The sequence below is a fragment of the Diabrotica undecimpunctata genome, chromosome 6, assembly GCF_040954645.1.
Source record: "Diabrotica undecimpunctata isolate CICGRU chromosome 6, icDiaUnde3, whole genome shotgun sequence".
Taxonomy (NCBI): domain Eukaryota; kingdom Metazoa; phylum Arthropoda; class Insecta; order Coleoptera; family Chrysomelidae; genus Diabrotica; species Diabrotica undecimpunctata.
This window is the reverse complement of record NC_092808.1, coordinates 136,948,647-136,975,062: the sequence shown is the minus strand read 5'-3', so window position 1 is coordinate 136,975,062 and position 26,416 is coordinate 136,948,647. Positions and strand designations below refer to the sequence as shown.

The 26,416-nt window shown below is 33.5% G+C and overlaps 1 protein-coding gene and 1 long non-coding RNA gene across 4 annotated transcripts in view; one reads left to right on the top strand and one right to left on the bottom strand.

The window, feature by feature from the left end:
* The window catches only part of Osi24 (Protein), a 146,715-nt gene that overhangs the window by 64,928 nt on the left and 55,371 nt on the right, over positions 1-26,416 (bottom strand). For 2 of the 3 annotated variants that reach the window (XM_072535518.1, XM_072535519.1), the window contains exons 3-4: positions 18,371-18,647; positions 191-343 (exon numbers count right to left, since the gene is read on the bottom strand). In XM_072535518.1, the coding sequence (XP_072391619.1) occupies positions 191-343; positions 18,371-18,647 (430 nt within the window). Of the gene's footprint in view, positions 1-190; positions 344-18,370; positions 18,753-26,416 lie in introns of all 3 variants that reach the window. The other variant, XM_072535517.1, reaches the window with a different exon arrangement.
* LOC140443972 (uncharacterized) lies at positions 12,274-16,366 on the top strand. The gene is made up of 3 exons (XR_011951289.1): positions 12,274-12,447; positions 14,855-15,077; positions 16,322-16,366. It is a non-coding gene; the product is annotated as an uncharacterized lncRNA (long non-coding RNA).

Sequence of the window (26,416 nt, the reverse complement as noted above, 5' to 3'; positions counted from 1 at the left end):
GGTACTCTTTACTAATTTCACAACTTAACTACTAAGTCAAGCTGTGTCTGTACCTGGTCAAATACAGAGCGTTCTCTTCTGTTGCTGTTTGGATATTTTGGAATGAGTAGGGCTAAGTCATTAGCAAAGAGAAGAATGTAATTTCAACTAAAAAATAAATTATTTTATTTAATGAAATTGACTGACCTACCTGTAAAAGGGATCGTAACTCGTTAGAAGAAGGGAAGATGATGGTATCTTGTGAAAAACCTTATAATCGGTTTTACGATTTGGTCTTCTTAGGTAGTAATTATCACTTTGAGGTGATACAAAAGCAATTCTTTGGTTAGCTGAGTTTCCTAATCTGGAATTAAAACAAATGTGTAGCATTCTAATAAATTTGTTATAGCTTTAAAATGTAAATTAAAAGTGTATTTTAAATTACTTATATTAGGGAGATATTTATGTTATTTTAAAAATAATTTATATTTCATGTTTCTAATTCATAGAAAGTATTATTATACCACACTTATTGACTTTGTTAACAAGTTAAGTCATGATACCACAAGTATCGAGAAATTTTATCTTACGATTGATAAAAGTTTCTATAGAAAATATGGATTGAGGGAGAAAATAAAAGTCCATAGATATGTAGAAATCTTCCAGAACAGCTTTAAAAACATAATCAAGGAAGTTAAACAATTGCACACTTTCTAAAACAATAATTTTTGTAAAGTGTTCAATTCTTGTCCTTGCGCACCAAATCCAATAACAATTGTATTGTTCTTTGTGTTGTACCTGTCGTCTATGTCTCTGAGAAATCATTTTTTCCAAAACTCAGAATTTCATCTATCTTAAACATCAAGGTGAGTACTAATACAATTTTAAACAATTTCCGAAGAACTATAATAAATCACTGGGCACCCTACCCTATTGGTTATACAGTATAAACGTATATAAAGCACTTTAAGAGGTACTATCTGAAATCTATACCAGATTTAGTCATACGGCTCATACTCCCTCTAAGGGGAACATTCACTCATCCCAAATACCTACGGTATCAAAAGGATTGAGCTGTGATAGGAGTCGTTCCGTATTATCGAGTGCTGGTTGACTTGGTTAGGAGAAGTAATGACGAAATAAAGCAAAGAACATCAATAGAAACAGACATACTAACATATATAGAACAAAAAAGACTAAAGTGGTATGGACATGTAAGAAGAACTAGCGACAGCAGATGGATAAAGAGAATAACCGAATGGAGCCCCATAGGAAGGAGGAAAAGAGGACGATCCCGAATATCCTGGAGGAACGAAGTAGACGATGCCATGAGTAAGAGAGGCCTAAACGATGGAGAATGGAACAACAGAGAGAAGTGGAAACGGTTAAGCGAGGGAAGGCAGTGAATACTGTAGAATCTTTAAATATATATATATATATATATATATATATATATATATATATATATATATATATATATATATATATAGGGTTGACTTGGTACGATAAAGTATCTTTCAAAAGTTTTCGTACACATCTGGAGAGAGTAGTACAGCTTTCTGCATGATCTTATATAGGTATTCACTTAATCCTAGCTGTTTTATGTTTTTTGTGAGGTTTTTCATAATAACACTAGTAGTATATAGAATAATAGGTATTGTCTCTCTTTATCTCTACTTCCAGATCTCTGTACTAATAATTTTTCGATGTAATTATCATCATTTTGGCTTTAAAACCCTGCGTAGGTCCCAGCCTCCTCAAGAATGTCTCTCCAGAAGTCCCTATCCGTTGCCTTTCTCTGCCAAGTACGCATTCTCATATTTCTCATGTCTTTCTCGATGTTATCAAGGAACCTTGTTTTGGGTCATCATCTTCTTCTCTGACCAATGGGTTTATCAAGGAGCATTTTTCTAAGTGTGTCATTTTGTTCCATCTGCATTACATGCCCTATCCACCGCAGACGTCCTATCCTAATATGTTTTACGATATCAGATTGCTGGTATATTCTATAAATGTAGAAATTGTTTCGTCTTCTCCACAGTCCATTGTTATCGACTGCTCCATAGATTCGGCTTAGTATTTTCCTTTCCGAATATCCATGTTTTCATAACATGTTTTCATAATTTTTTGTTAGCGTCCAGGTCTCTGAACCATATGTTAGGACTGAGCGTATTTTTGTATTTCTCGATATAATTGTGGATTTAATCAGGAGATTGAGCCCGAAATAACATCTGTTGGCAGTGCGAAAGTATTATTTTTAGTGTTAAGGAGCGCTCCCAGGTACACAAATTCGTTAACTGCTTCGCTGACGTTGTTTTCTATAACAAGTGGTCGTAGTATTTGTGGTTGCGTGCTTATTTTCATATACTTCGTTTTGCTGGTGTTTATTATTAAACCTATTTTTGTAGCTGATCCTTTTAATGCTACATACGCATCTCGTACAGCGTTTTCCATTCTCCCAGCAATATTGATATCATGAGCATAGGCCAAGATATGCACTGATTTATTATATATTGAACCAGTGGTTGTGATTTGTGACATACGTATTACTTTTTCCAGAGACAGATTGAACAATATACAGAAGAGAGGATCTCTCTGGCGCAGCCCAGTATTTGTTGTCGTCGTAGACTACGTTGTAGTCTATAAATATATAATGAGTATCAATGTCACATTCCAGTGTTTTTTCTAAAATTTGTTTTAGGGTTGAAATCTGATAATTTCTCGATTTACCACCTCTGAAACCAGCCTGGTATTTTTCTACTATCCGTTCTGCATAATGTGCCATGCGATGACATAGTACTGTGGAAAATATTTTATACGCTGCATTTAGAAGCGTTAATCCTCTGTGGTTAGAGCATTAAAAGATATCTCCTTTTTTGTGTAGGTACAAAGTATTCTAATATTCCAATCATTATGAAGGGATTTCTGTGTCCATATTTCTTTTATAAGCTGCTGTAATGCCATTATGGTATCATGGCCACCTCCTTTTTATAGCTCAACTGGGAGATCTATCTATTCCAGTTGTCATTCTGACTTCTGCAGTGTCTTGTGGTTGCCTTGAATTCTTTTCTATTGATGTTAACTTTTTTATATAATGCTTTAAATTATTTTTCTCTGTTGAGGTTTTCTATATATTTAAGTTCCTCATTTAGGTAGTTTCGTTTTTTTTTTTCATTTGTGTATCCTCTTTTCTTCTCTTTGTCTGGTAATTCTCTACAGTTGTTGTACAGTTGTACAGTTGTACAGTTGTTTGAGAGAAGTCTCAGTTTGCTAGTTAGTTCTTGGTGAAGAACATTTCCTACTGAGTCAGGGCGTTCTTTGCAATAGGTTCCGACAAATGCCTGGTAGCCACCCGTAAGATGTTGGGGTCTTAGATAATATATTTTAGGAAATTTTTAGTTGGAATAACCTGATCCTGAATGGCAAGTAGGAAACCTTCTGTCTCGGAAAACATCTTTTCTGATGTCAACCAATAGTTTGACGCTGTATTTTTGAGATATTCTTGGCTGATTTTATTGAGATGTCGCCTATAAGGTGCGCACTTTTCTTGCTTAGTTATGAGGTTGGTGCTCATTTCTTGTTCCCTCAATTTAAGCGGCATTGTGTCATCTACTGCACAAATTGCTTGATGTAAAGTAGATGTCTTAACCTGCACCAGAAAATAGGTGGTTTTTAAATTAATAGCCTGTTTATCAAGCTGATCACCTATATTCACAAGTCCTCTTCCCCCTTGATACGGCTATCTTACTTACCACTTAAGACTTTCTATTTCCGTTTTTGACCACTTTATAATACCAAATAAGTAGGTAATTATTATTATTAATATTTTCACAGTTTTTCTATCTTTTGTCTATGTCAGTATAAGCTGATATCCCAGTATTAACACCAAAATTATCAATAATTAGAACATAAAACGAACTATTGGCAAAAGTCACGTTAGGTTATAATATATGCAGTAAATTATTACATAATCAATGTGCCAAACCAAAGGACGTTATTCCAAAATCTTTTGCATTGTGGAGAAAGCCAATTAGCAAATTATCGTGGATAGATTGTGGCTAAAGAACTGCAAAAAATTCATAATAAACAAATAAAGAAACCAGATCTGCCTAGGCAACCGAAAAGAGTAGCACATAGAAATACAGATTCAAAACATTCTTAATGAGAATAATAATCTCAAATGGCAAATAAATATGTAAAACAAATAGTAAGACTGTTAGCACAGTCAAAACAGTCAAAGCTAAGGTAAAAGATTATACGGAGAGAAAAGATATATATAAAATTTCAGAATATTTCTCAGTGGTGCTAAAATAAAGAAAATATATCATAATTAAAATATTTTAACGGAGGGAATGGTGGAGATAGACTAGCTACATAAAAATGTATACTGTTTTATTATATCTGTTCACATTTTAATTCATTCATAAAAATGATATTTTTTAAATGTTGCCACATAATAAAAGAATTTTTTTTTTAAAATGATTAACTAAGAACATAAAATCCGCCCATACGCTAACAGGAAGTGTCCAATCGCGTGCTTATGAATAATATATCTAGACCATAACAAGTACAGAATATTGATATGTCATTCGTGTGTGAAATTATACATTTGTTAGTACAATGACATTCCGAAATAAGTTTTTATGCTTGACTTAAATAATCATTTTTTTCCAGTTTATTTAGTTTTGTATTAAAACCTATGCAAGTAATTTATTACATCACAAGCATATCTAAAACTCACCGTTATATTAAATATCTTTATATATAAAAATTTCGTTTGTCTATTGCAATAAAATTTTGTAAAAATATATTTGTTGGTTCAACTTAGGTGATATGATATTTTTTATCTCGATGAATGACCCTTATTTTTTTTAGTTGTAAATTCAAAATGTTTTATACGACTTCATTTCTATAGTTTTAGTACATGTGATACACGTAATTATAAAATATCATAAAATGACCTTTAACAAACGTCATTTTATATTTTTATACCTTTTTTGTAATAAATCAAGAATGACTGAATTAATTTGGCTAATTTTGGTTGAGATATTTATTTAAAGTCCTAGGGAGGTCTATTACTTGGAAAATATGCTGAAATTACAAGGAAAATAGTAAAAGCAACGGTTTTATTTTCATATATAAACAATTACTTTATACTCTTATACAAAATGTTTTATGCAATCCACTGTTATAGTGGTAGTTCATTTAAACATAAAGTGACGTTTAACAACTTCACGTCAATTTATTTTTTTCGTTTCGCTTAAGCTCGAGAAAATATAATGAAATTGTAAGGAAAATAGTAAAAGCAGTTTTATTTTATATACTGATCTATACCATATACCATCAAATATCAAACTTTAATTAGGTGTATATAATGTGTTTTAAAAAATGTGATTTTTACTCGAGAATAAAATATTTTTGTTGTTGACATTGAAAATTAATATAAACGAAATATGTTTGGAATTAAAAAAATAATTTTAAAATGTTCAACATTGTGTAGTTACAAAAAAAGCTATTTTTCAAAATTGTCTCTGCGGTAAAGTTAAAAATTTAAGTTTCTGCATTAATTCAACACATTTTAATAATTATAAATTTAATGAAACAATTTTAAATTAAGTTAAATTGTAAAATCTACTTAAAATTGTAGCATTTGAAAATTCTTTGGATATGTATTGAAATCCCCTCGTATTTGTTAAAATATCAAAGAATAATTTTAGTGTATTTCTCTTTACTTTCATACGTATTAAAACACTGAAATCTTTCAAATTCCTCTTAGCGTCGCCGAGTAGATACAAATACATTTTTAGAGTTTGTTTATATTTCACAAGATGCGTATTTTTTCGATATTCTTTGATCGAAGCCTCTTTTAGGATATTTTGCGTTTCCGTTGTAAGTGTTTTGTTTATACCAAGATTGTGCGAATAAATTTTAAAAATAATTTCTCACTCTCGGTAAAGCCGACCGCTGATTAAAGCGTGTTTAGTTTTGTTGGAGTCCGAATTTATTTTCAAATTCGTAATCTTTTCATTTTGCTTTTTTGTCATGGAAATGTAGTATAAAGTGACAGTAGCCGTTAAATGTGTAGTATTGAGCAGTTTTATAACAGTTTTTTAAGATGACCTTATGTTGCCGTTGTGCTGTCCCTGTTTCAGTCTTTAAAGGAGACCAGTTTTCGAGGTTTTTGTTCCAGCCGATGCTCGCTTTCACCCTCATCTTCTTGTCCCTGGTCATCATCCCAGATCTGTCTCCAGAGGTTTTAGTGGATCCAGTTCCCGACCCCAGACATGCAGAGTGAGATTTAGTCAGGTTCAGGTAACTTTTTCTGTGTTTAAATTTTAAAGTCAAGATGAACACTTTTTTAAAAAAATAATTGCTTTCATTATTTAAAAAGATAATTCTTTACTTATAATAAGGTTTTATTTGCCACAGTTAATAGTCCAATAACATTTATAAGTTTTGTTGCAATTCTCACTTGTAAACGAATAGGACACATGTAAGTTTTTCTTTGTTATTTTTATATTTACTTTTGTGACTATTAATATAGTCTTTATGTATTATCTGTATTTTTGTAACTGTTTGTGGTGAGACACAATAAATGTTTAATTTATCTCTCTAAACCATTTTGTTTATTTTAGAAAAATCTCCTAACCCCTGTTTGTGTTCTTTATTTTAGAAAAGAAGAGCCTTTTTTGCTTTATCCAGCAAGATTAGGATTCTTCAAAGAGGCGTCCTTATTTCAAATAGCTAGAGGTCTTTCTTGTTTTTATTTGCCCTTTTGTAAAGGACATATATGTAAGTATCCATTGTTTCAAATTTTTTTGTAGTTGCTTCAATCCGACCCATTGCCATTCAACTTATCCACGACCCAGCTCTTCAAACAAACCCTGAGTGCCGTTCGCACAGTATCGTTTATTTTGCTTGCCCTATCTCCACCCCAATAGTTTCTGTCCCCAACTTTCAAACCCCCTATAATTATACCCTACGTGGTAGGCAAAATATTTCGTTACAGAATATTTAAATCTAATTGAGTATACTAAATCTATAAAATTTTCCATATTTTATTTTTATCGAATGTATAAACAAAACTGTATTAACTCTAAAAAAGTATATTTAAAAAAAAATTATAATAATTTACAGTTGTTGAGTTGCACCAAATGTAGGCAACTTACATTTGTTCTAAGCAATGTGGAGAGCTGGGGTATCATTTCACTTAATATTTCCTTAAAGTAAGGAATAAAATTCAATATTATTTAATGTTAACATTATAAATTCAAAGTAATGATTACTAAACGAATTTCATTATTTACTGAAAATCAAGCGACACTATTTTGTGATTTTATATTTCAATTGAGCCGACAAACGTAGTAGAGGAAGTCCACCTACACGTTGGGCTGGCGACATCAGGCGTATCACTAAAAATTGGCAACAAAGAACAGAAACTCGCAAAGGATTAAGGAATTTATGGGAGGCTTATGTCCAGCAGTGAACGTGATAAGTGAAAGCTGGATGATGATAATGGCCATTCCTTCTTTTAGAGTATTATGTTATTGAGTTTCTAGGATAATGATGTAATATGGCTGACTGGCTAGATCGGTGCATCTTCTGTCTTGATTATGCTCCAGCTAATCTTTGTACAAGTTTTCTCCATTCTTTGATATTTTTTGCTGTGTTTTTGACAATTTTTTCACTAATTCCAAATTCATTATGGATCTGTTATTAGATGTTAACTTCAATACTCTAATGGGTAGGTTTATATATCACGAAAAAGAAGCAGAGTTTAAAAAATTTTAATTTTATTTGATTTTAAGGTGTTTTATAACAATCGCAATTTTTATCAAGATTATTTTTTGCTAAAATTAACAGTAATTCTCGTCTAAGACACATTCTGAAAAAAATTTAATACCTACTGTTTTATGACTTTATAAAAAAAAAACATGAAATATTTTCCTCATTAAAACAATCATTATACTAAAATTGTTAAACTTTATACTCATTTCATTAGATAAATTAGAATCCCTACACCACTGTACGATTATTGTAAAGTGTCGTAAAATATCAATTTGGCGCCTTTGCATTTGTGGATATGTCCACCATATTAAGAGGCCACTTTTATGAATTTTGGTCTTCTTTTCATAACGATTAGATTCCTGGTTTTGTCTCTATGCTCGATGATTTACAGACACATCGTACAGTGCGTAAAGAAGACGTTGTTGCTGCTCTAGAGCGTAGCATACAGGAAGACCCGAATCAGTCTATCTGACATCATGCACAGCAGTTGGATACATGTCCATCCACTTTATGGAAGATTTTACGGAAACATGTTGTTTTGCATCCCCTAGCAAGACGTAGAAGCGTAGATTCGATAAGAGGGTCTAAAAAGAGATTGCCGTTGATTGCGATTTTCATAAGCGAAATTTGTTTAGCGATAAAGTTCACTTTTGGTTGAATGGCTACGTTAACAAACTAATCTACCTTATTTGAAGTTAAGATAATCCTCAAATGTATGTTAAGAACGATTACATCTAGAAACACTGACTGTTTGGTGTGCTTTATGGTCTGGTGGAATCATTGGACCGTACTTCTTTAAAAATGATGCTGGCCAAAACGTTACAGTTGATCGTTACCGCTAAAGAGCTGTGATTACTACCTTTTTTATTCTCCAATTAAACAACCATGATACGCAGAAGCTGTCGTTTCAATAAGACGGCGCAACGTGTCACACAGCTTGTGCCACAATTGATTTATTGAAGGAAACGTTTGATAACCTAATAGTGTCACGTTTCGGACTGTGAATTGGCCTCCAAGATCATGCGATTTAATACTGCTAGACTATTTTATGTGAAGATATGTGAAGGAGCTAGCCTACGCCGAAAAGTATAAAACAATTGACCACTTGAAGGACATCATTCGCCGCGTTATTACCGATATACGGCGACAAATATTGGAAAAAGTGATCAACAATTGGTCTACAGATTGGGCTACGTCAGAGCTAGCCATGACGGTCATATGCCAGAAGTTATATTTAAATTATAATACCAAAAGATTATCTTTCTAATAAAGTCCATTTAATGACAATTTATAAAAATCATCTGTGTTTTATTCAATTACAAATTTTTATACATCTAAAAAACACCCTTTACTATTGATTTTTTAAGAAAAAAAGAATAATATTCATAAAAAAATATACACAACACTGCTGACATAATCAAACATCAAACATCACTTTAAGCAGACATTGAACGAAAAAATTCGAGACAACATCACACAAGTATACAATGTACCAACAGTCGAAGAAAGATGGGATAACATAAAGACTGGTATCATCGATACAACAACGCAAAGTGGAACTGTTACCCATTATAAAAAGCAAGCGTAGATGAAAGATGAAATAATCGAAATGATGGACGAAAGAAGACAGCTTAAAAATAGAAATAACTCAGAGTATAAACGAAAGCATAATCTGATTCGAAGAAAAATCAGGGAAGCCAAAGAGTTATGGATGCGAGCAAAATGTGAGGAACTAGAAGAATTGCAACGAAAACATGAAGAATTTAACAAACATAAGAAAATAAAAGAAGTTACAGTACACAAAAGAAATATACCCATAACATTAACGAATAATGAAGGTCATGCACTATCCCTAGAAGACGAAGTAATGGAGGAATGGGAAAACTACATTAAAGCATTATTTAAGGATGATCGAGGATCACTACCTAACTTAAGTGCAAATACAGGACCATCGATCTTAAAATCTGAAGTGGAAAAAGCCATACACCAAGCCAAAAACAACAAAGCCAGTGTACCAGATCAAATATACACTAAAATTACTCTCAAATGACAATATAAAAGAACTCACTGTACTTTTCAATCAAATATATGATACCAGTGAAATTCCATCGGACTGGTTAAAATCGATCTTTATTCCTCTACCTAAGAAACCAAACGTTAAGAAATGTAGCGATTGTAGACTCATTAGTTTAATGAGCCATGCCGTTAAAATACTGTTGCATATTCTTCTAAACCGAATTAACAACAAGTGCGAAGAAATAATTAGTCAAGAGCAGTTCGGGTTCCGGAGATGCCTTGGAACTAGAGAAGCACTATTTTTTATGCAAACACTCCTTCAACGATGTTGGGAGGTAAGAAAACCCGTATATATGTGCTTCATTGATTTTGAAAAGGCATTTGATCGCGTTCAGCATACCAGACTAATTACCGCCTTGCAGAGCATCCAACTAGATGAGGAAGACATCAAACTTATTGCCAAACTTTACTGGAACCAAACAGCCATTATTAATACCAACAACAGAGAATCAAAGCCAATCAGTATTCAACGAGGCGTAAGACAGGGCTGTGTACTGTCTCCCACCCTCTCTAACGTATATTCTGAAAATCTATTTAGGGAAGCTTTAAAAGATCAAAAAGGAATTATCATAGGAGGAGAAATAATTAACAATATACGGTACGCCGACGATACTGTGATTCTAGCTGAAAACATCGACGATCTGCAGGAGCTAATCAATAGAGTTGACATGGAATGCACAAATTGGGGACTGTCGGTAAATACCGATAAAACTAAATACATGGTGACCAGTAAAGTGGATATCGGCGCAACCCAACTGATATTAAACCAACAACCGCTGCAGAGAGTTCAGAGATTCAAATACCTTGGATGTTGGATTACCCAAAATCTGGATCCATCCTTCGAAATTCGATGTAGAATTGAACAGACAAGAAACTCATTTTAAAAATGCAAGCCTCTATTATCCAATAACTCATTAAATTTGGAAATCCGTGAAAAGTTTACAAGATGTTACGTGTGGTCTGTACTTTTGTATGGATGTGAAACTTGGACTTTAAACGCCGATATCATGAATAAAATCGAGGCGTTTGAGATGTGGTTGTATCGAAGGATACTAAAAATTCCATGGACTAGCAGAACCAGAAACGAAGAAGTTCTTCGAAGAATGGGACATCAACGAACTCTAATAAATATTATTAAGAGGCGTAAACTAGAATATCTTGGACATATAATCAGAGGACTAAGATATGAGTTCCTTCGGCTAATTCTCAACGGTAAAATCGAAGGAAAGAAATGGATAGGACGGAAGAAACTCTCTTGGTTGAGGAATTTGCGGCAGTGGACAGGTTTGACAGCAGACCAATTGCTACACGTAGCGCAAGACCGAGATCAGTATAACAATATTATAAGCATGGTAGTCGCCGACGTTCCGTAGGGATATGGCACTCTAAGAAAAAGAAGCTGACATAATACATTTATATTTATCGAATACCAGGTACCTAGAAAACGAATTCTTAAGGCGGGTACACATATGCGAGCAGAACTGTTAGCAAACCGTTTGTGAACGCTATATTCGTTAATTTGTACGACGGGACGAACCGCTTGCGAGCTGTTCGTTTGTTGCTCGTCAGGAACCACAGCCTGTCGGTTTTTGGGACGAACACAAAGAATGTTCGCAGTTAAATTTGGACGGTGTTCGAGACTATAAATTGTTTCTGCTAAGTGTGCGATGAGATCATTCGGTTAAACAAAATTGTTGAACGAGCGCGGCTTATTCAAAAGTAACGAGAGAAATTAATAACAGATAATGTAAACAAAATACCGAAATGATTAGAATAACGAAGTAAATTAATTCTCGGTTTGTTATTAGATACTTAGGGTATTGAATAGCCTGAACATAAACATATTTTCAACGAACTCTTCGCGAACAGCTCACGAGCAGTTCGCAAACAGTTCGGCTCGCATATGTGTACCCACCTTTAGAAGAATTTTGGGGAATATTTTTTTGATGGTGATAAAGATTTTGTTATGCAGGGTAAAGTATTTGGCAGAAGAGGACCGGGACGCCGTCGTATCTCGTGGTTGAAAAATCTCCGACAATGGTTTGGGATGACCTCAGCGGAGCTGTTTCGCAGAGCAGTCAACAAAACCATGATAGCCTTGATGATCGCCAACATCCGGACCGGATAAGGCACTGAAGAAGAAGAAGATAAAGATTTTCGCCTGATTGTCAGGAGATGTTAGACTGAAACGTAATTTATTGATCGCATTAAGAGGTAAAATTCGTGTACCCTAATTTTATATTTCTTTTTTAACACTTAAATCTTTGTCACATGATGGAAAACTCATATCAATGTCACTATATCAAGGATATTTTAAAAATTCGTTTGCGGTTGACTGAACCATTATTGTATCAATATGAACCTGACGCACGTTTACTGTCAGATTTGCAGTTTCAAAATAATTATCAGTAAACAAAGATACGAGTTTAATTTTGATTGCTGTTTACATTTGACGAATACGATTTAGTCAGATTACAAAATTTGCATACATTTATTGAGTGTTGTTTCGTTCTACAGTAGGCCTGTCACATAGCTTATCCCAGATTAAGGTTGATATGTACATGCCAGGAATGTAGAAATTAATAAGTAGCTCTGGATTTCATGGTATATAAATTTAACATTAACTAAATACTCGAAGCGGTCCTACTCATACTGATGAAGGTTATATTATCTTTAATTATTTATGTTAAGTTATGTTTAATTATTTAATTTACCTTAATTTGCAATATTAACGTTTATCTTTCACTTACTTCACTTAAAATGTTTATGGATGGAAGTTAAGCTTTTATCTCCTTGCCATAAAATATCATGTTTCAGTATATGTCTAAATAAATTTGTTTTTAAAGGTCTTCTCATCTACGTAACAGGTTATTAGTTCAGGAAAGTAAGCAAAACAAGTATTGCTTGTCAAATTTAACGTGATACTTGGCCGATTTGAAATTAGTCTCCACCCACGACGCGCATTCGACCACAACACAATTCGTCCTTATTATTTCTTGGCCCTTCGAAGTGCAAGGTACTGTATAGTATGCGACAAAGTTTTTTTTTAATTTACTTATGTTTAAAGTTACTGTGTGTTGAAGAAATATCTTATTACAATAGATTTGACTTTTTAAATAATTATTGTTAAGTATTTTAAATTATAAACATGGATTTTCATTCAAAATTAGAAGGCAAAGTCTTGTCTGGAGAAACGGGAGAGGTAATAGCAAATGTAACTATTTTTATGCAGAGAGAAGCGATGCAAAATCCGTATGTTAAAGATTTTAAAAAAGTTCAAGAGCGTGCTTCCTTAGCAACGGGAGTAAGTATAGCCACTATAAAACGGATCTCTCGTGAAATGAAAAATATAGAAGAAGGTGCTTCTACATCATTTTCGACGCCTAACAAAAGAATGAGATCTGCCCCAAACTCCAACTTGGGCGATTTTGATAAAGGTTTCTTCGGCGTATAATAATAAATTATTATGTCACGGAAAAACGAGTTCCTACATTGCGACATATAACAAAAAAAAAATTGTGAAGACAATATTTATACAGGGTCGCATGAAACTTTGAGAAAAGTGAGAGATATGGGATTTCGATGGAAGAAAGCGAAGAATAACAGGAAAATCCTAATGGAAAAATCCGATATACAAGTGCTCCGGAGGAAGTTTCTCAGAAATATTAAACAATATAGGGAAAAAAATCGGCCCATAATTTACATGGATGAAACTTATATTCATTCCTCTCATACCCAGGACAGATACTGGGGAGACAATACCACCGAAGGTTTGCACAAGCCAATGTCCAAAGGGCAAAGGCTGATTATTGTTCACGCCGGCGGCCAAATGGGGTGCATAAAAAAATGCATGTTTGTCATTTAAATCTGGTACGAAGTCTGGAGATTATTTATTCCTAATATACCAGCCCCTAGTGTATTGGTTATAGACAATGCATCATACCAAGTCCAAGTCCAAGAAAAGACGAAATGAAGGAATGGTTAAGACAAAAGAACATTTCCTTTTCAGATGAAATGATAAAAGCAGAATTATATAATCTAATAAACATTTACAAAGCCAGAAATAAAACTTAAAATAAAACTATAATATAAAATATTACAACTCTGGTATAAAAATTAGGTAATAAATGTTTCGTCGGTATGTTCCAGGTATAAGATTAACTACTGTTCTTTTATTCTTATACAGTTTACTGTAACGCAAATGTAAAGCTTTCATCTCGGCCAATATTCCTCTTATAAAATTACAGAACGAGACATTTATAGAAGTGTTCGAAAAAACTGCCGCTTCAACATGATTGGTTGTAGTAAACGACTGAATGGTCAATATGAATGAGTCAAATAAAATATAATTATTAGAAGAATTTTTTTACCAAGTAACAAAAACAAAATATTTTGTATTTTGAGAAAAATTTTCGAAGGAAAAATTGAAACGTCAAAATAACAAACAATATAGACATATCATAGAAGTTTCATTAATAAATAAGATCACTCTCTGTAAACTTGAAGTATGGAGTGTACCAACGAGGCGAAGAGACCGAGCGCATTATGTATATCTTTTCCTCCGAATGCGTTCTCACTTAATTTTCTACGCAAGTGGACAAATTTGTCAAGTATCACCTTAAATTTGACAAGCTGTACTCTTTGTGCGAAACTGACCACGCCAGGTAAATGACAGTTGTTTTGAGTGGTTAATCCAGTAAATTACCGACTTGTAGAGTAATTTTTCTTGTCATGGCGGATGTGCTTGATAATTTGGATTTAGATTCCTCTTACTCCCTACTTCAGTTTTGGACTCGAGCTCAGAGTTGATTTTACTTGGGTGGTGAAAGACACCCTTCTCTGACTAATTCATATCATCTTTTATTTTATAGAGATTTCTTACTTAGTTAATACTTTTTTTATTTAGTAGTGAGTGAAAATGTTCATTTTTCAAAATAAAAATCACGTTTCCAGGCGGTTTTTTACAGATAAATCAAAAAGTAAGTATCTATTAAAAAAAATATATTTTTAGCAAAAATCGACGGCGGAAAGGCAGGACCTCGTAACTAACAAATTTGCGTAAGTGGAGTGCATCCAGTGGTTAAAGCTGGGAAATTTCCGGAAGGCTTTAATTTTGATGATGCAGTACCCCGGAACCATGCTAAAGTAAACACCTCGATTCTGTGCATTCTGATAATTGCTTTTCTAACTTATTTGTCGCTATATATTGACTTAAGACTTATAATATTTTACAAGTAAGTATTATCAACCTAATTTAGAAAAGTGTTGTCATGTTATTTTAATATTATACTTTTACACACAATTTATAATTACATGATTTATTTATAACGTCGTAAATGTGGCACCAACAAATTGATTCTTTTAGTTATGATAACGGATATATTATTTGGAGAAACCGTAAGTTTCTACTGAAAATATAAAAACACATATGTTGAGGGATGCAGTCAAAGAAGATCTAGAGAAAATGGGAGTGCGACAATGGGAATTACTGGCACAGGATCGACAAACATGGAAGGCAATAGTAAACGCGGCAAAGACTCGTTGTAGCGCCATTGATGATGATGATGATATGTTGAGGGGCCAGAAGCACTTGAAATTACAGAAGCAACTACTAGCGCAATTGACAATTCAGAAGATTACCAGCCTGAAAAAGATTCTAACTCGGATTCTAGTAATAAAGCAGCCAATGACTCCAGTGATAACGACAGAAATCATAAAAGGAAAATGGTCAAAGGACAAAACAACAGACATATAAATAAGCAGTTCAGAATGAACGAACATAAATATTTAGGATTAAGGAAACCCAGAAACCAAACAAACACATTTTATGATGCACATAGAGAAAAAAAGGACATAAAACCTCGTTGTACTTGCAAAAAAAAGTTAAGCAAAAAATGTTCTGAGATTTCTAAACAAAACACAGAGAAAATTTTTTCCAAATTTTGGTCACAAATGAATTGGGACCAGCGCAGGACTTTTGTAGCCAATACTCTCAGTATAGACGAAAAAAGATTGCCTATTGAGACAGAATCTAGACAATCTATTAAATTACACTATAACTTGGTAGTAAATAATATGTATATGCCTGTATGCAGGACAATGTACTTAAATACATTATCTTTGGAGGAATGCTCTGTGAGATCTTGGGCTATAAGGACAGAAGAAGTTATGAGTTCCAGTACAGACTTAGAAGTTGCTTTGAGACCAAAGCGCAAGGATATTTTTTTTGAGGACACAAATTTTTTAAATTATTTTTAACTGAGCTAAATAAACTTCCATTATACTATTGTCGAAAAACTACAGATATATTGTATCTGCAACAAATGTTTCAGTCATTTGTTGATGTGTACAAGATTTAAGCACAGTCTCTTTGCACTGTTTCTCGAAAGAGAAACGGTGCAAAGAGAAAAATCATAAAGTACTTTTCCTAAAACTATTTAAGAACGTGGCAAACCAAATGAAAATTTCTTTGTTTCAGCCTGGCAAAGATCAATGCGATATTTGTTTTATGAATAAAAATGGCAATTTGAAACAAGAAAATTACGAAAAACATATTTTAAAGAAAAATTTGGCAAGATCCGAAAAAGAACAAGATAAGGAAAATACCAATTTGTGAGTTTTTACTTTGTCTGCCTAATCAATTTCTCATATTAATAAACACAGACATGTAATATTGGCATAATTACTATAAGTTTTTTGATCTTTATCTTTATAAGATAAAGCATAAAGCAAAGTCTTGTGATCAACATCGGATGATAAGTCTAATTAACCACATTTCGAAGGCATACACTAAGGTTATTTACAACAGAATAAGCAAAAAATTCGAGGATAACATTGGAGATTCGCAGTTTGCGTTTTTATAATTCTCTTGGGACAAGAGAAGCACTTTTTAGTCTACAGGTACTCATCCAGCGCTGCAGAGATATGAACAAAGACGTGTACATATGCTTTATAGACTACGCAAAAGCATTCGATAACGTAAAGCACGAAAAGATAATTGAAGTTCTCCATAAGATCGGAGTCGACTACAGAGACATTCGCACAATAGCGAGTCTCTATTGGGGTCAAACAGCTAAAGTGAAAGTAGGATCTACATTGACCAATAAAATTGAGATCAAGAAAGGGGTACGACAGGGCTGTATCTTGTCTCCTATTCTCTTTAATATATACTCAGAAGAAGTATTTAAGACAGCGCTGGAGGAAAGCACAGAAGGCATAAAGATAAATGGAGAAATAATTAATTACATAAGGTATGCTGATGACACTGTGATTCTAGCAAGTAGCATGGAGGAACTAAGTTGCCTAATGAGTAAGATACAAAAAACAAGTGCACAATACGAACTCAGACTAAATATCACAAAAACCAAATGGATGTTAGTAAGCAAAACCCAACAACCACCGCAGCAACTGATATTAGACAATGAAAGAATTGAACACGTGGATTCGTACATCTACTTGGGAACACCAGTTAACTCAAATTGGGATCAAGCGAAGTAAATACGTATAAGAGTAGAAATGGCAAGAGCATCGTTCACTAGCATGAAGCAAATTTTCACCTCTAACAGCCTCACCCTACCTCTCAAAATTCGACTTCTGAAATGTTATGTATTCCCAGTTTTGTTATATGGAATGGAGGCGTGGACAATGACCGCAACATTGATGAAAAAAGTAGAGGCCTTCGAAATGTGGGCTTACCGACGTATATTACGTATATCCTGGACTGAGCACGTGTCCAACGAAGAGGTACTACGCCGGATAGGTAAAGAGAGAGAGGTAGGAATAAGTATAAACAAAAGAAATTTGGCATACTTGGGTCACGTTATGATACATAATAAATATAGAGTACTACAGCTGATCTTTTAAGGGAAAATAGACAGCAGAAGGGGTCCAGGGAGGAGAAGACACTCGTGGCTCCAAAACTTGCGGCAATGGTTCGGATTGTCATCTGCTGAACTATTCAGATCTGCCGTAAACAAAGTCAGAATAGCCATGTTGATTGCCAACATTAGGAACGGACAAGGCACATGAAGAAGAAGATCTCTATAAGATAGCACCCTAATATGGGCTTTTATAATTTCAGCGTTTAATTTACTGTGTACTGTTTGACCTGAAGATGCTTTGCAAAGTGTAGAAAGCGAAACCGGTCGTTTTGGTAGTAAAATTAAATCGATTTTAAGTAAGTCTTATTTTATTTATGATTTAAAATACAGTCATGATTTAAAATTCCATTTGAATTTTTGCTCCTCATTTTACACAAATTAAAATAATCTAAACAAAGTAAGTAACTAAAAATATTATGGAGAACACCAGTGCAGTTTACCGTGCCTTTTACTACAACGAAAGGGTTTCTGCGAATTCTATTAGTCGTTTATAGATATAAGTTGGTTGAATATACTGTAATATTAATCATAATAATAGTTTAAAAATAATACTAATAATAATGATCGTTTAAAAATTAAAATAAATCATACACTTTTTATTTGTAACATCTGTTATTATGCAAAATCAAAGCAAATAAACAACCTACCTAATATCATTGCCAGATGTACTGGAATCCACTTCTGCCAACTGATTCGTTGCTGCAGCTTCCGCATTGAATTGATGTCCCACACCAATCTCATTATTATAAGGACCTACATCTTTAAACTCGAAATCCTCAATCTGCTGCTGATGCTGATTGAGTCCTGTCGAAGCGCCAGATATTCCAGAAAACGTAGACAGTCCTTTACCGACAATTTTTCCGAGGCCTCCCAAAATAGACGGCAGGAACATAGCAATCAAAACGCTCTTGATCAATTGGGCACCTATAAAGAATGGCAGCAATAGTTTCTTCAGTCCGAAAGCTAGAAAACCCATACCGAAGCCGGTCAAAAAAGAACTCTTGCCAGAGTCCCCTTTATTTGGCTCACCTAATAGAAAAAGTGTATTATATTTATGACTTAGTAGCTGTGATGAAAAATGATACATGTTTGGAAAATAGCTGAAAATTGCAATATTATGGTTGAAACTGAAAAACACGTCAATATTTTAACTACATATATATGCAAATTTACAAATTATATGATTGTAAATATTTAATTTTATTTTGTTATTATTATTTGTACAAAATTTAAAACATTTAAAGCATTTAACATAGAAAAACTCTGCAATATTTTTTACTATAATTTCAAAGCAGTGCAATAATTCTCTTACCTGAGAAGCGACGGAACCATAATATGATATTATAAAAGCCGAAGAATAAATATACAAACGCATTATAAATCCGACAGCTGGGTTACTTTCTGTATGCATGAAAGGGTGGATAGTTGAAAACTATGGTAATTGAGCCTTTCCTGTGACTAATGTGTACGTTGTATATTTGTTGTAAAATAAGATTATCAGATTGGTTATACCCAATAGAACTAATGTCTCAATATAATATATATTTTGCCAATCTCTCAGTTAATTAATGATGTTAGCTTACTGGTACCTAGGAGTGATTTTGCACCAGAGTGGAAAATGGGGGGAGCACGTACGGAAGGTGACCCAGAAGGCTGCGAATAGTGCGGCTACGTTGGGGAAGGTTATATCCAATATGGAGGGACCCAAATGCGAAAGGAGCGGAGCTTTACATGGTGTTTTACGTTCGATGGTTCTCTATAGATACCGGCCTAAAGGAGGCTAATGTCACAAGTGGACAGAAAAAATCTCTTGCGAGTTGCATGCGCCTTCGGAATTGTGTGTGCGGCAGCTTTGTGGACGATCACTGGATGTGTTCCGTTGCATATTTTTGCCTAGGAAGGAAAAAAATTCTATGAGAGAAGAGACACTAACCTTACTATGGCCAAGAGAAAACCGGAAAGGGAAAAGTCAATTGAAAAACGGCAAGAAGAATGTCACAACACGGAGGATGTGGTACAGAGGAAAAAGATGCTGATCCCAAACATAAGAGATTGGGGGTGGACTGTGGTGACAGGCGACTGGATTATTTCCTAACGCAGGTGCTCACAAGACACTGGTGTTTTAGGGCCTACCTCTCTAGGTTTATAAAAGCTGACACAGATGGATGCCTATACTGTGGACACTCAGACACTGTGACACACACGATGTTAGAGAGCAACAGATGGGTAGTAGAAAGGAACAGAATGGAAAGAGAGATAGGTGCGATGAGAATCTTCCACGCCCTACCTGGAACGAGACAGGGAGCGTTCCCACTCCCAGTCCCTCCTTTATTCAAATCAAGAGTGACCGTTCGCAAAGATTTCGTTTTTTTTTGCTTACCCTATCTCTAGCCCAGTAATTGATCAGTTCCCACTTTTAGCCCCCTATAAATGATACCCAATGTGGTAGGCAAATTATACCGTCACAAATCAATGCTTGCAAATCCATTACAGGTATGTTTAATTAATTTAAAAACTGTTGAGTGATTCTAGCATTGTGAGGCTTGGCATTATCTTGCATCAGAACAAAGTCATTCCCAACAAAACCAGCATAAGGCACCAAAATGTTTTTGAGATTTTCATCAATGTACCTGACAGCTGTTATGGAGCCTCTTGGAACTATGTACAATTCTGTACTTGCCTCTAAAGAAATTCCAGCCCACACTATAATTAAGCTTCCTTGATAGCCTAGCCTAGAACTTAAGGTACATTCTGCAAAATGCTCATGTGACCTTTGCTATACTCTCTCGCGGCCATTTAGAGACCTCAAGGTTAACCTTTACTCATCGGTAAATAAAACGTGCCTCCAATTAATAACAGTAAAATAAGCATGGTTTCTGCCAAACTGAAGCCGCGCAACTCGATGGCGCCTAAGAAGTTGTAGGCCTGTTGCAGGTCTGCTACTGCTTAAATTTGTTTCTCCAAGCCTTCGTCTAATTGTTCGTTTACTTACGTTAGTATTCCAGACGTACTGAAGTCGATTTCGCATTAATACAGCCGTGGGATGACGATCTCGTAGACTTTGTAAGATAATGAAGCGATCATCACGATCACGGGCACTAGTTATTCGTTGGGGATCGGTTCCAGGTAGTCTAGTGTAACCTCCGGTTGCCAAAGAATATATAAAAACATAGTGCACAGTACTATTGAATATTTGATAATTTTGAGCAACATATCGCTCACTACCCCCGTCTTTAAGCAACGCAACAATAGCAGCCGCTGTTTCGGGATTTACAACTATAATTCTTGGGATTCAATTAACGCAATTAAGCTTAAAATGGTGCTTGACACTTGATTCGACTTGACAGTATACTCACATCACCAGGGACAAAAGAGTAACACTAGAATCCCAACAGCTACCGTTGCACTTTTAAAAGTAATAAAAATATTGATTTTTTATTTCTGATGTTTTATGCATTTTTTTGGATAAGCACTTAAGTTTCATTAGAAATTACTTAAAACAGTTTGTTTCGGTTGTGTTTACGTTATTAAAATAATAAAAGTTTATACAAAATTAAAATTTTAAGTTTTTATTTTAAAAATGCAATTTTTTGTGCCTGTGAGTGTATTTATTGTATTTTTTTTTATTTTTGTTTTATTAATAATATATTAATTTATAATAGGCGTTCGGATTTCTATGTCTCGTAGTATACGCGGAAAATAAAAATTTAATGTTTTATGGCGCCCGTTATTCCGATAAGATTTCCGAAACGTTATTACTTTTAGCTATACCTCGTGTATCACTGTAACATCTAACTGTATTATACTGATATCAGGCTTAACTGTTCGCATAAAGAGCAGACCTATTCTCAGGTTAATGCATTAATCTAGAACTTTTATTCAAGAATTAAACATTACATTCTTAAGATTAATCACAAATGTGTTCATTAAAACATATCTCTAAAAACATTATTTTTACGGCATTTACAGGAAATGATTTTATTGCAATGAAGACTAAAATTTAATTATAAACAGACAATATTTCGACCAGCTACCTTCCAATCTATCTACTTTATAAATTGAAGTTAAAAAATTAGTGTTTATAATGCATGATATAAGCAGGACATCTAGATAAAATCAAAGCCATGATAACCCCATAGCAATAACTGTGTAGTATACAGTTTCTACACCTTACCACATTTATATTACCTTACCATTAGCTGCATGCCAAACTAACTACATTTCCAGTAAGCTAAATCTCCTAAATTTTGATATATAATTTGTTAAATTACTAAAAGCTAGTTTATATTACTATTATAAATTTATAGATTCATCGAGAAAAATCGTCTACAGTTCAAGTGACTATTAAAATAAAAGAGTTAGGTTAAAACTTTAGCCTCTTCTTAGACATTTTATTGACAACAAAAAGTTTCAGAATAATAATTAAAACGAAACATTTTGTCTATTATTTCAAAAGCTATTATTTATTGTTGATATATTTAGGGTTAGTTAGGATACTTGTAAAGAGGGTAAGATAACTTTTGAATTTAGTGGGCTTAAATTTATTGGAACTCCGCCTGCAGTTTTGTTGGGGGGATCGAGTAGCTTAACCCAACTGTTGCCGGTCCTAAGCCCGGATAAAGGAGGAGGGGGTCTACAGCCAGGTTAGCACACACTACTGATAGACTGTAAAACCATACAGCTCATAGAAACGGGATTATGCCTCGGAACAGGAATGATTTTATTACGACGACTAACTCGAGAAAGAGGATCAAGAATTTATGGAAAACGAGAAAGATACTTCGCATCGGTACTTGAAACGTAAAGTCTCTAAACACAAAAGAGCGGGAAATTACGAAAGAGCTTGTAGAAAAAATTATAGACATATATGCACTACAAGAGACGAAAAAAAAGGAAAGAGTCAAATTATGCTAGATGACTATCTAATTATTTACAGTGGTGTTGTTAAAGAAACCAAAGCCATAAAAGAAGTCGCCCTGTTAGTACACAAAAATTTTTTACACTAAGTACAAGAATGTGAATGTACCTGTGAAAGAATATTAAGTGGAAAACTTAAACTGGTTGTCAAACCTCTGACGGTGATAGCAATCTATGCACCAGAGAACAACAGAGATACCACCACAAGGAAAAACTTCTAAGAACACCTTCAAACTGTAATAAACGAGACCCCAAATGATGAATATATAATCATTATGGGTGACTTTAATGCCCGTGTTGGCAATGATACAGTTCCAGGAATAAAACAGCGATATAATTAAAATATCAGAAATAAAACGGAGACCTTCTGACGAACCTCTGCAGCATCAACGAAATACATACATACGTATTAATATTACATTTTTCATTCACAAAGTATGAAAAATATTTTCATACAAATACATTTTTGAAAACAGAAGAAGACAGAGATCTATGATAGACTACATTTTGTCGAATAGAAAGTTACAGCACTCTCAAATCTTGTATGTAAGAGCACTAACACCAGCAGAAATAAAAAGAGATCATAAATTGATATTTTGCAAAATCCGAATGAAAACACATACATGCAATAACAAAACACTAGAATACACCACAAAGATAAAAATTGAAAGCTTACAAGATGACTCCACAAGATACCTCTTCTAAAAAAGAATAACAGAAAAAAGGAGAAACACATATATCACAGAAAGTCATGAAATCGAAGATAGCTGGGCAAAAATTTATTCTAATATCATAGCAGTATCATAAATTTAATCTAATATCATCATTTCTTGGTGAAAAAAATATAAATAAAAATAAATCCTTTCCAAGGTTAGGAACTCCATGGTTTTGTACAAAAGTAAAGGAAAAATGTTAAGAAAAGAAAAAAGCTTACCTGAAAAAGAAGTCAACCAAAACACATGAGGCATACAAAAATTACAAAACAATTAGAAACGAAACACATGCACTTGTAAGGAAAATAAAAAATGATCATTGGAAACGCTTTTCGAAAGAAACACCAAATATTACAACAAATAAGGAACTTAATATAAATGTACAGGAAGTTCGAAAAATGCTTGAAAGCCTGAAGAACAGAAAAGCAGTAGGTATAGATGGGATACCAAACGAATTACTAAAATATTGTGGAGGAGTAATGACAGAACAATTAACAACATTAATTAATAAAATTATAAATCACAATAAGATACCGAAAGAATGAAGAACGAGCGAACTAATTCTACTATTTAAAAAAGGAGATGAAAAATATGAAAGGAGATGGAAGTTCGTAGACAGATGCAATACTCCTTACAAAGCAAATTACTGAGGTATCACTAGAGTGTAGTAGACCAGCATCTCTGTGTCTGATTGACCTAAAAAAAGGGTTTTACAGAGTAAGACAAATAGAAATAGGTAGCGGAATAAGACAAGGATTAAAAGTGTCAAAATCGTTAACAAAGGAGGAGAATACAAAACGGGAAACAAAGAAATAAAAATAATCTGTTATGCAGACGTCGCAATATTGATAGCTCAAGATGAAGATAGTCTGCAAAGACTGGTCCACATATTTAACGTAAAAGCAAAAGAATTTAATATGACAATCTTATTTCCAAAAACTAAAACAATAGTAGTCAGCAAAGAACTAACCAGATGTAAAATAGAAATTGATGGCATCAGTATTGAACAAGTAATGCAAATAAAATACCTGTGAATTACACTGTCTAGCTATGGAGACTTGAACAGAGAAGTGAAGGATCAAGTACAAAAAGCAAATAGACCGGCAGGATGCCTTAATAACACTATTTGGCGAAACAGACACATTAACACTAAGATGAAGTCAATAATTTATAAAGCCAGTGTAAGACCAATAATGACATATGTCTCAGAAACAAGACCCGACACAGCCACAACGCAAAGGCTACTGGAAACGGCAGAGATGAGAGTACTGAGAAGAATTATAGGAAATACGCTGAGAGATCGAAAGGGAACCAGATAAGCAGAATGGAGAAGACTCGTGTTGTTAAAATAGCAAGAGATAAGTCACCAATCGGCAGAAGAAGTATCAGACGACCGCGCAAAAGATGCAGTGATAACCTTCCTTAGAGGTATTAATCCGCCAATGAAAAAAAGAATTGCTTATAAAGAGGAAGAAGAAACCTAATGACTATGTTGGCGATCCAACGTAGCGACCCGAAAAACGTTTTAGTGACAAGCTGGTGAAAAAATTGTAAAACATATTTGGGGGTCTTAAAGTTTCAGTTGAAAATGTCTATTTGTGTTAGGTTAAATTAGGTTTGAAGTAAAATTTTACAAGAAAAGAAGTACACGTGTATTTACAAACACGAGAAAGGATAGTATACTGTTGATTTCTTACAATATCATCTCATACGTCAAACCACCTCCAGCCCTAGATTTGACATTTTTTTGATTTTTAAATAAATTTTTTGTGATGCATGGTATACAGCTAGCTACAGGAACTTAGTTTCTGCGGATTTTAAATATTAATAAATTAAACAAATTTTGTTTTTTGGTACTTGGTGAAAAATTCTTCTATAATTCAATTTTATTTGACTCATTTATATTGACAACTTAGATAAATAAACATTTTAAAGTAGACGACTTTAAAATGATATTGCCAATACTGCTGAGTTGCGTTCCTGGGACAAATTTATTGTAAGATAGTTCATTCGATTACATGAAATCAACTTTAACTTGAGAATATCCGTCAGAAAAGATCATAACATGTAATTCGTCTTGAAAAAGACAACCACATGCCATTATGACAGTAAAATTCTCCTGTTAGTGATTTCATAGTAAATTATGAGGAAAAAACCAGGAAAAAAATCCCGACATGGAAAGTATTTGGTGTTACATTTAGTTTACTTTCAATAAAGACCAAATTCTGATTTTATATGTTTGTCATTTAAAAAACATAAATGATGTATTCTCGATATGTTACTGATTTACTTATAGTGGTATTTTCCTTTTCTTAACCTCCTCTTTTATTATGGTTAACCTGACCCTACTACATTCTGCCGAGGAATTTGCGACACAATTGGTCTCATTTAGCATAATTAGAGCCACTTCTTTGACTTTTCTCTTTTTACCATCTGTTTCTTTTGGAACTATACTTAAATCATTCCATTAAGCCCTATGTTCATTTTCCCATGCGTATTTACATATTTGAGATCTACCAAATTCTCTATTTTTAATATTAGATTATTATTATTTTATATATATTTATTTATTTATATATATTTAATATTAGAATATTAAGATTAATGTTCAGTTATTCTTATATTTATTGCCTTCATGTTTCACCTAAATGACACTGATCTGATCGCATTTACACGGTATATTATAAATATAATTCTTTGTTTCTTCTTGTCCATTGTTAGGTTTAGTTGTAGACAAAATAGATCTCAATGTGTTTGTTGTTTTGAATGTTATTGAAATGTTGAATTTATTAAAATTTAAATAAAAAAACAAAGAATTGTATTTATAAAATACCTTGTGAATGCGATCAGTTTTGTTTAGGAGAAACATTAAGGTCATTAAATGTTAGAATAAGTGAACATCAATCTTATATTAAAAATAGAAAATTTGATAGATTTTAAATAAGTAAACACGAATGGGAAAATGAACATAAAGTTCAATGGAATCATTCAAGAAGTATAATCCTAAAAGAAACAGATGGTAAAAAGAGAAAAATCAAAGAAGCGTCTCTAATTGTTCTAAAT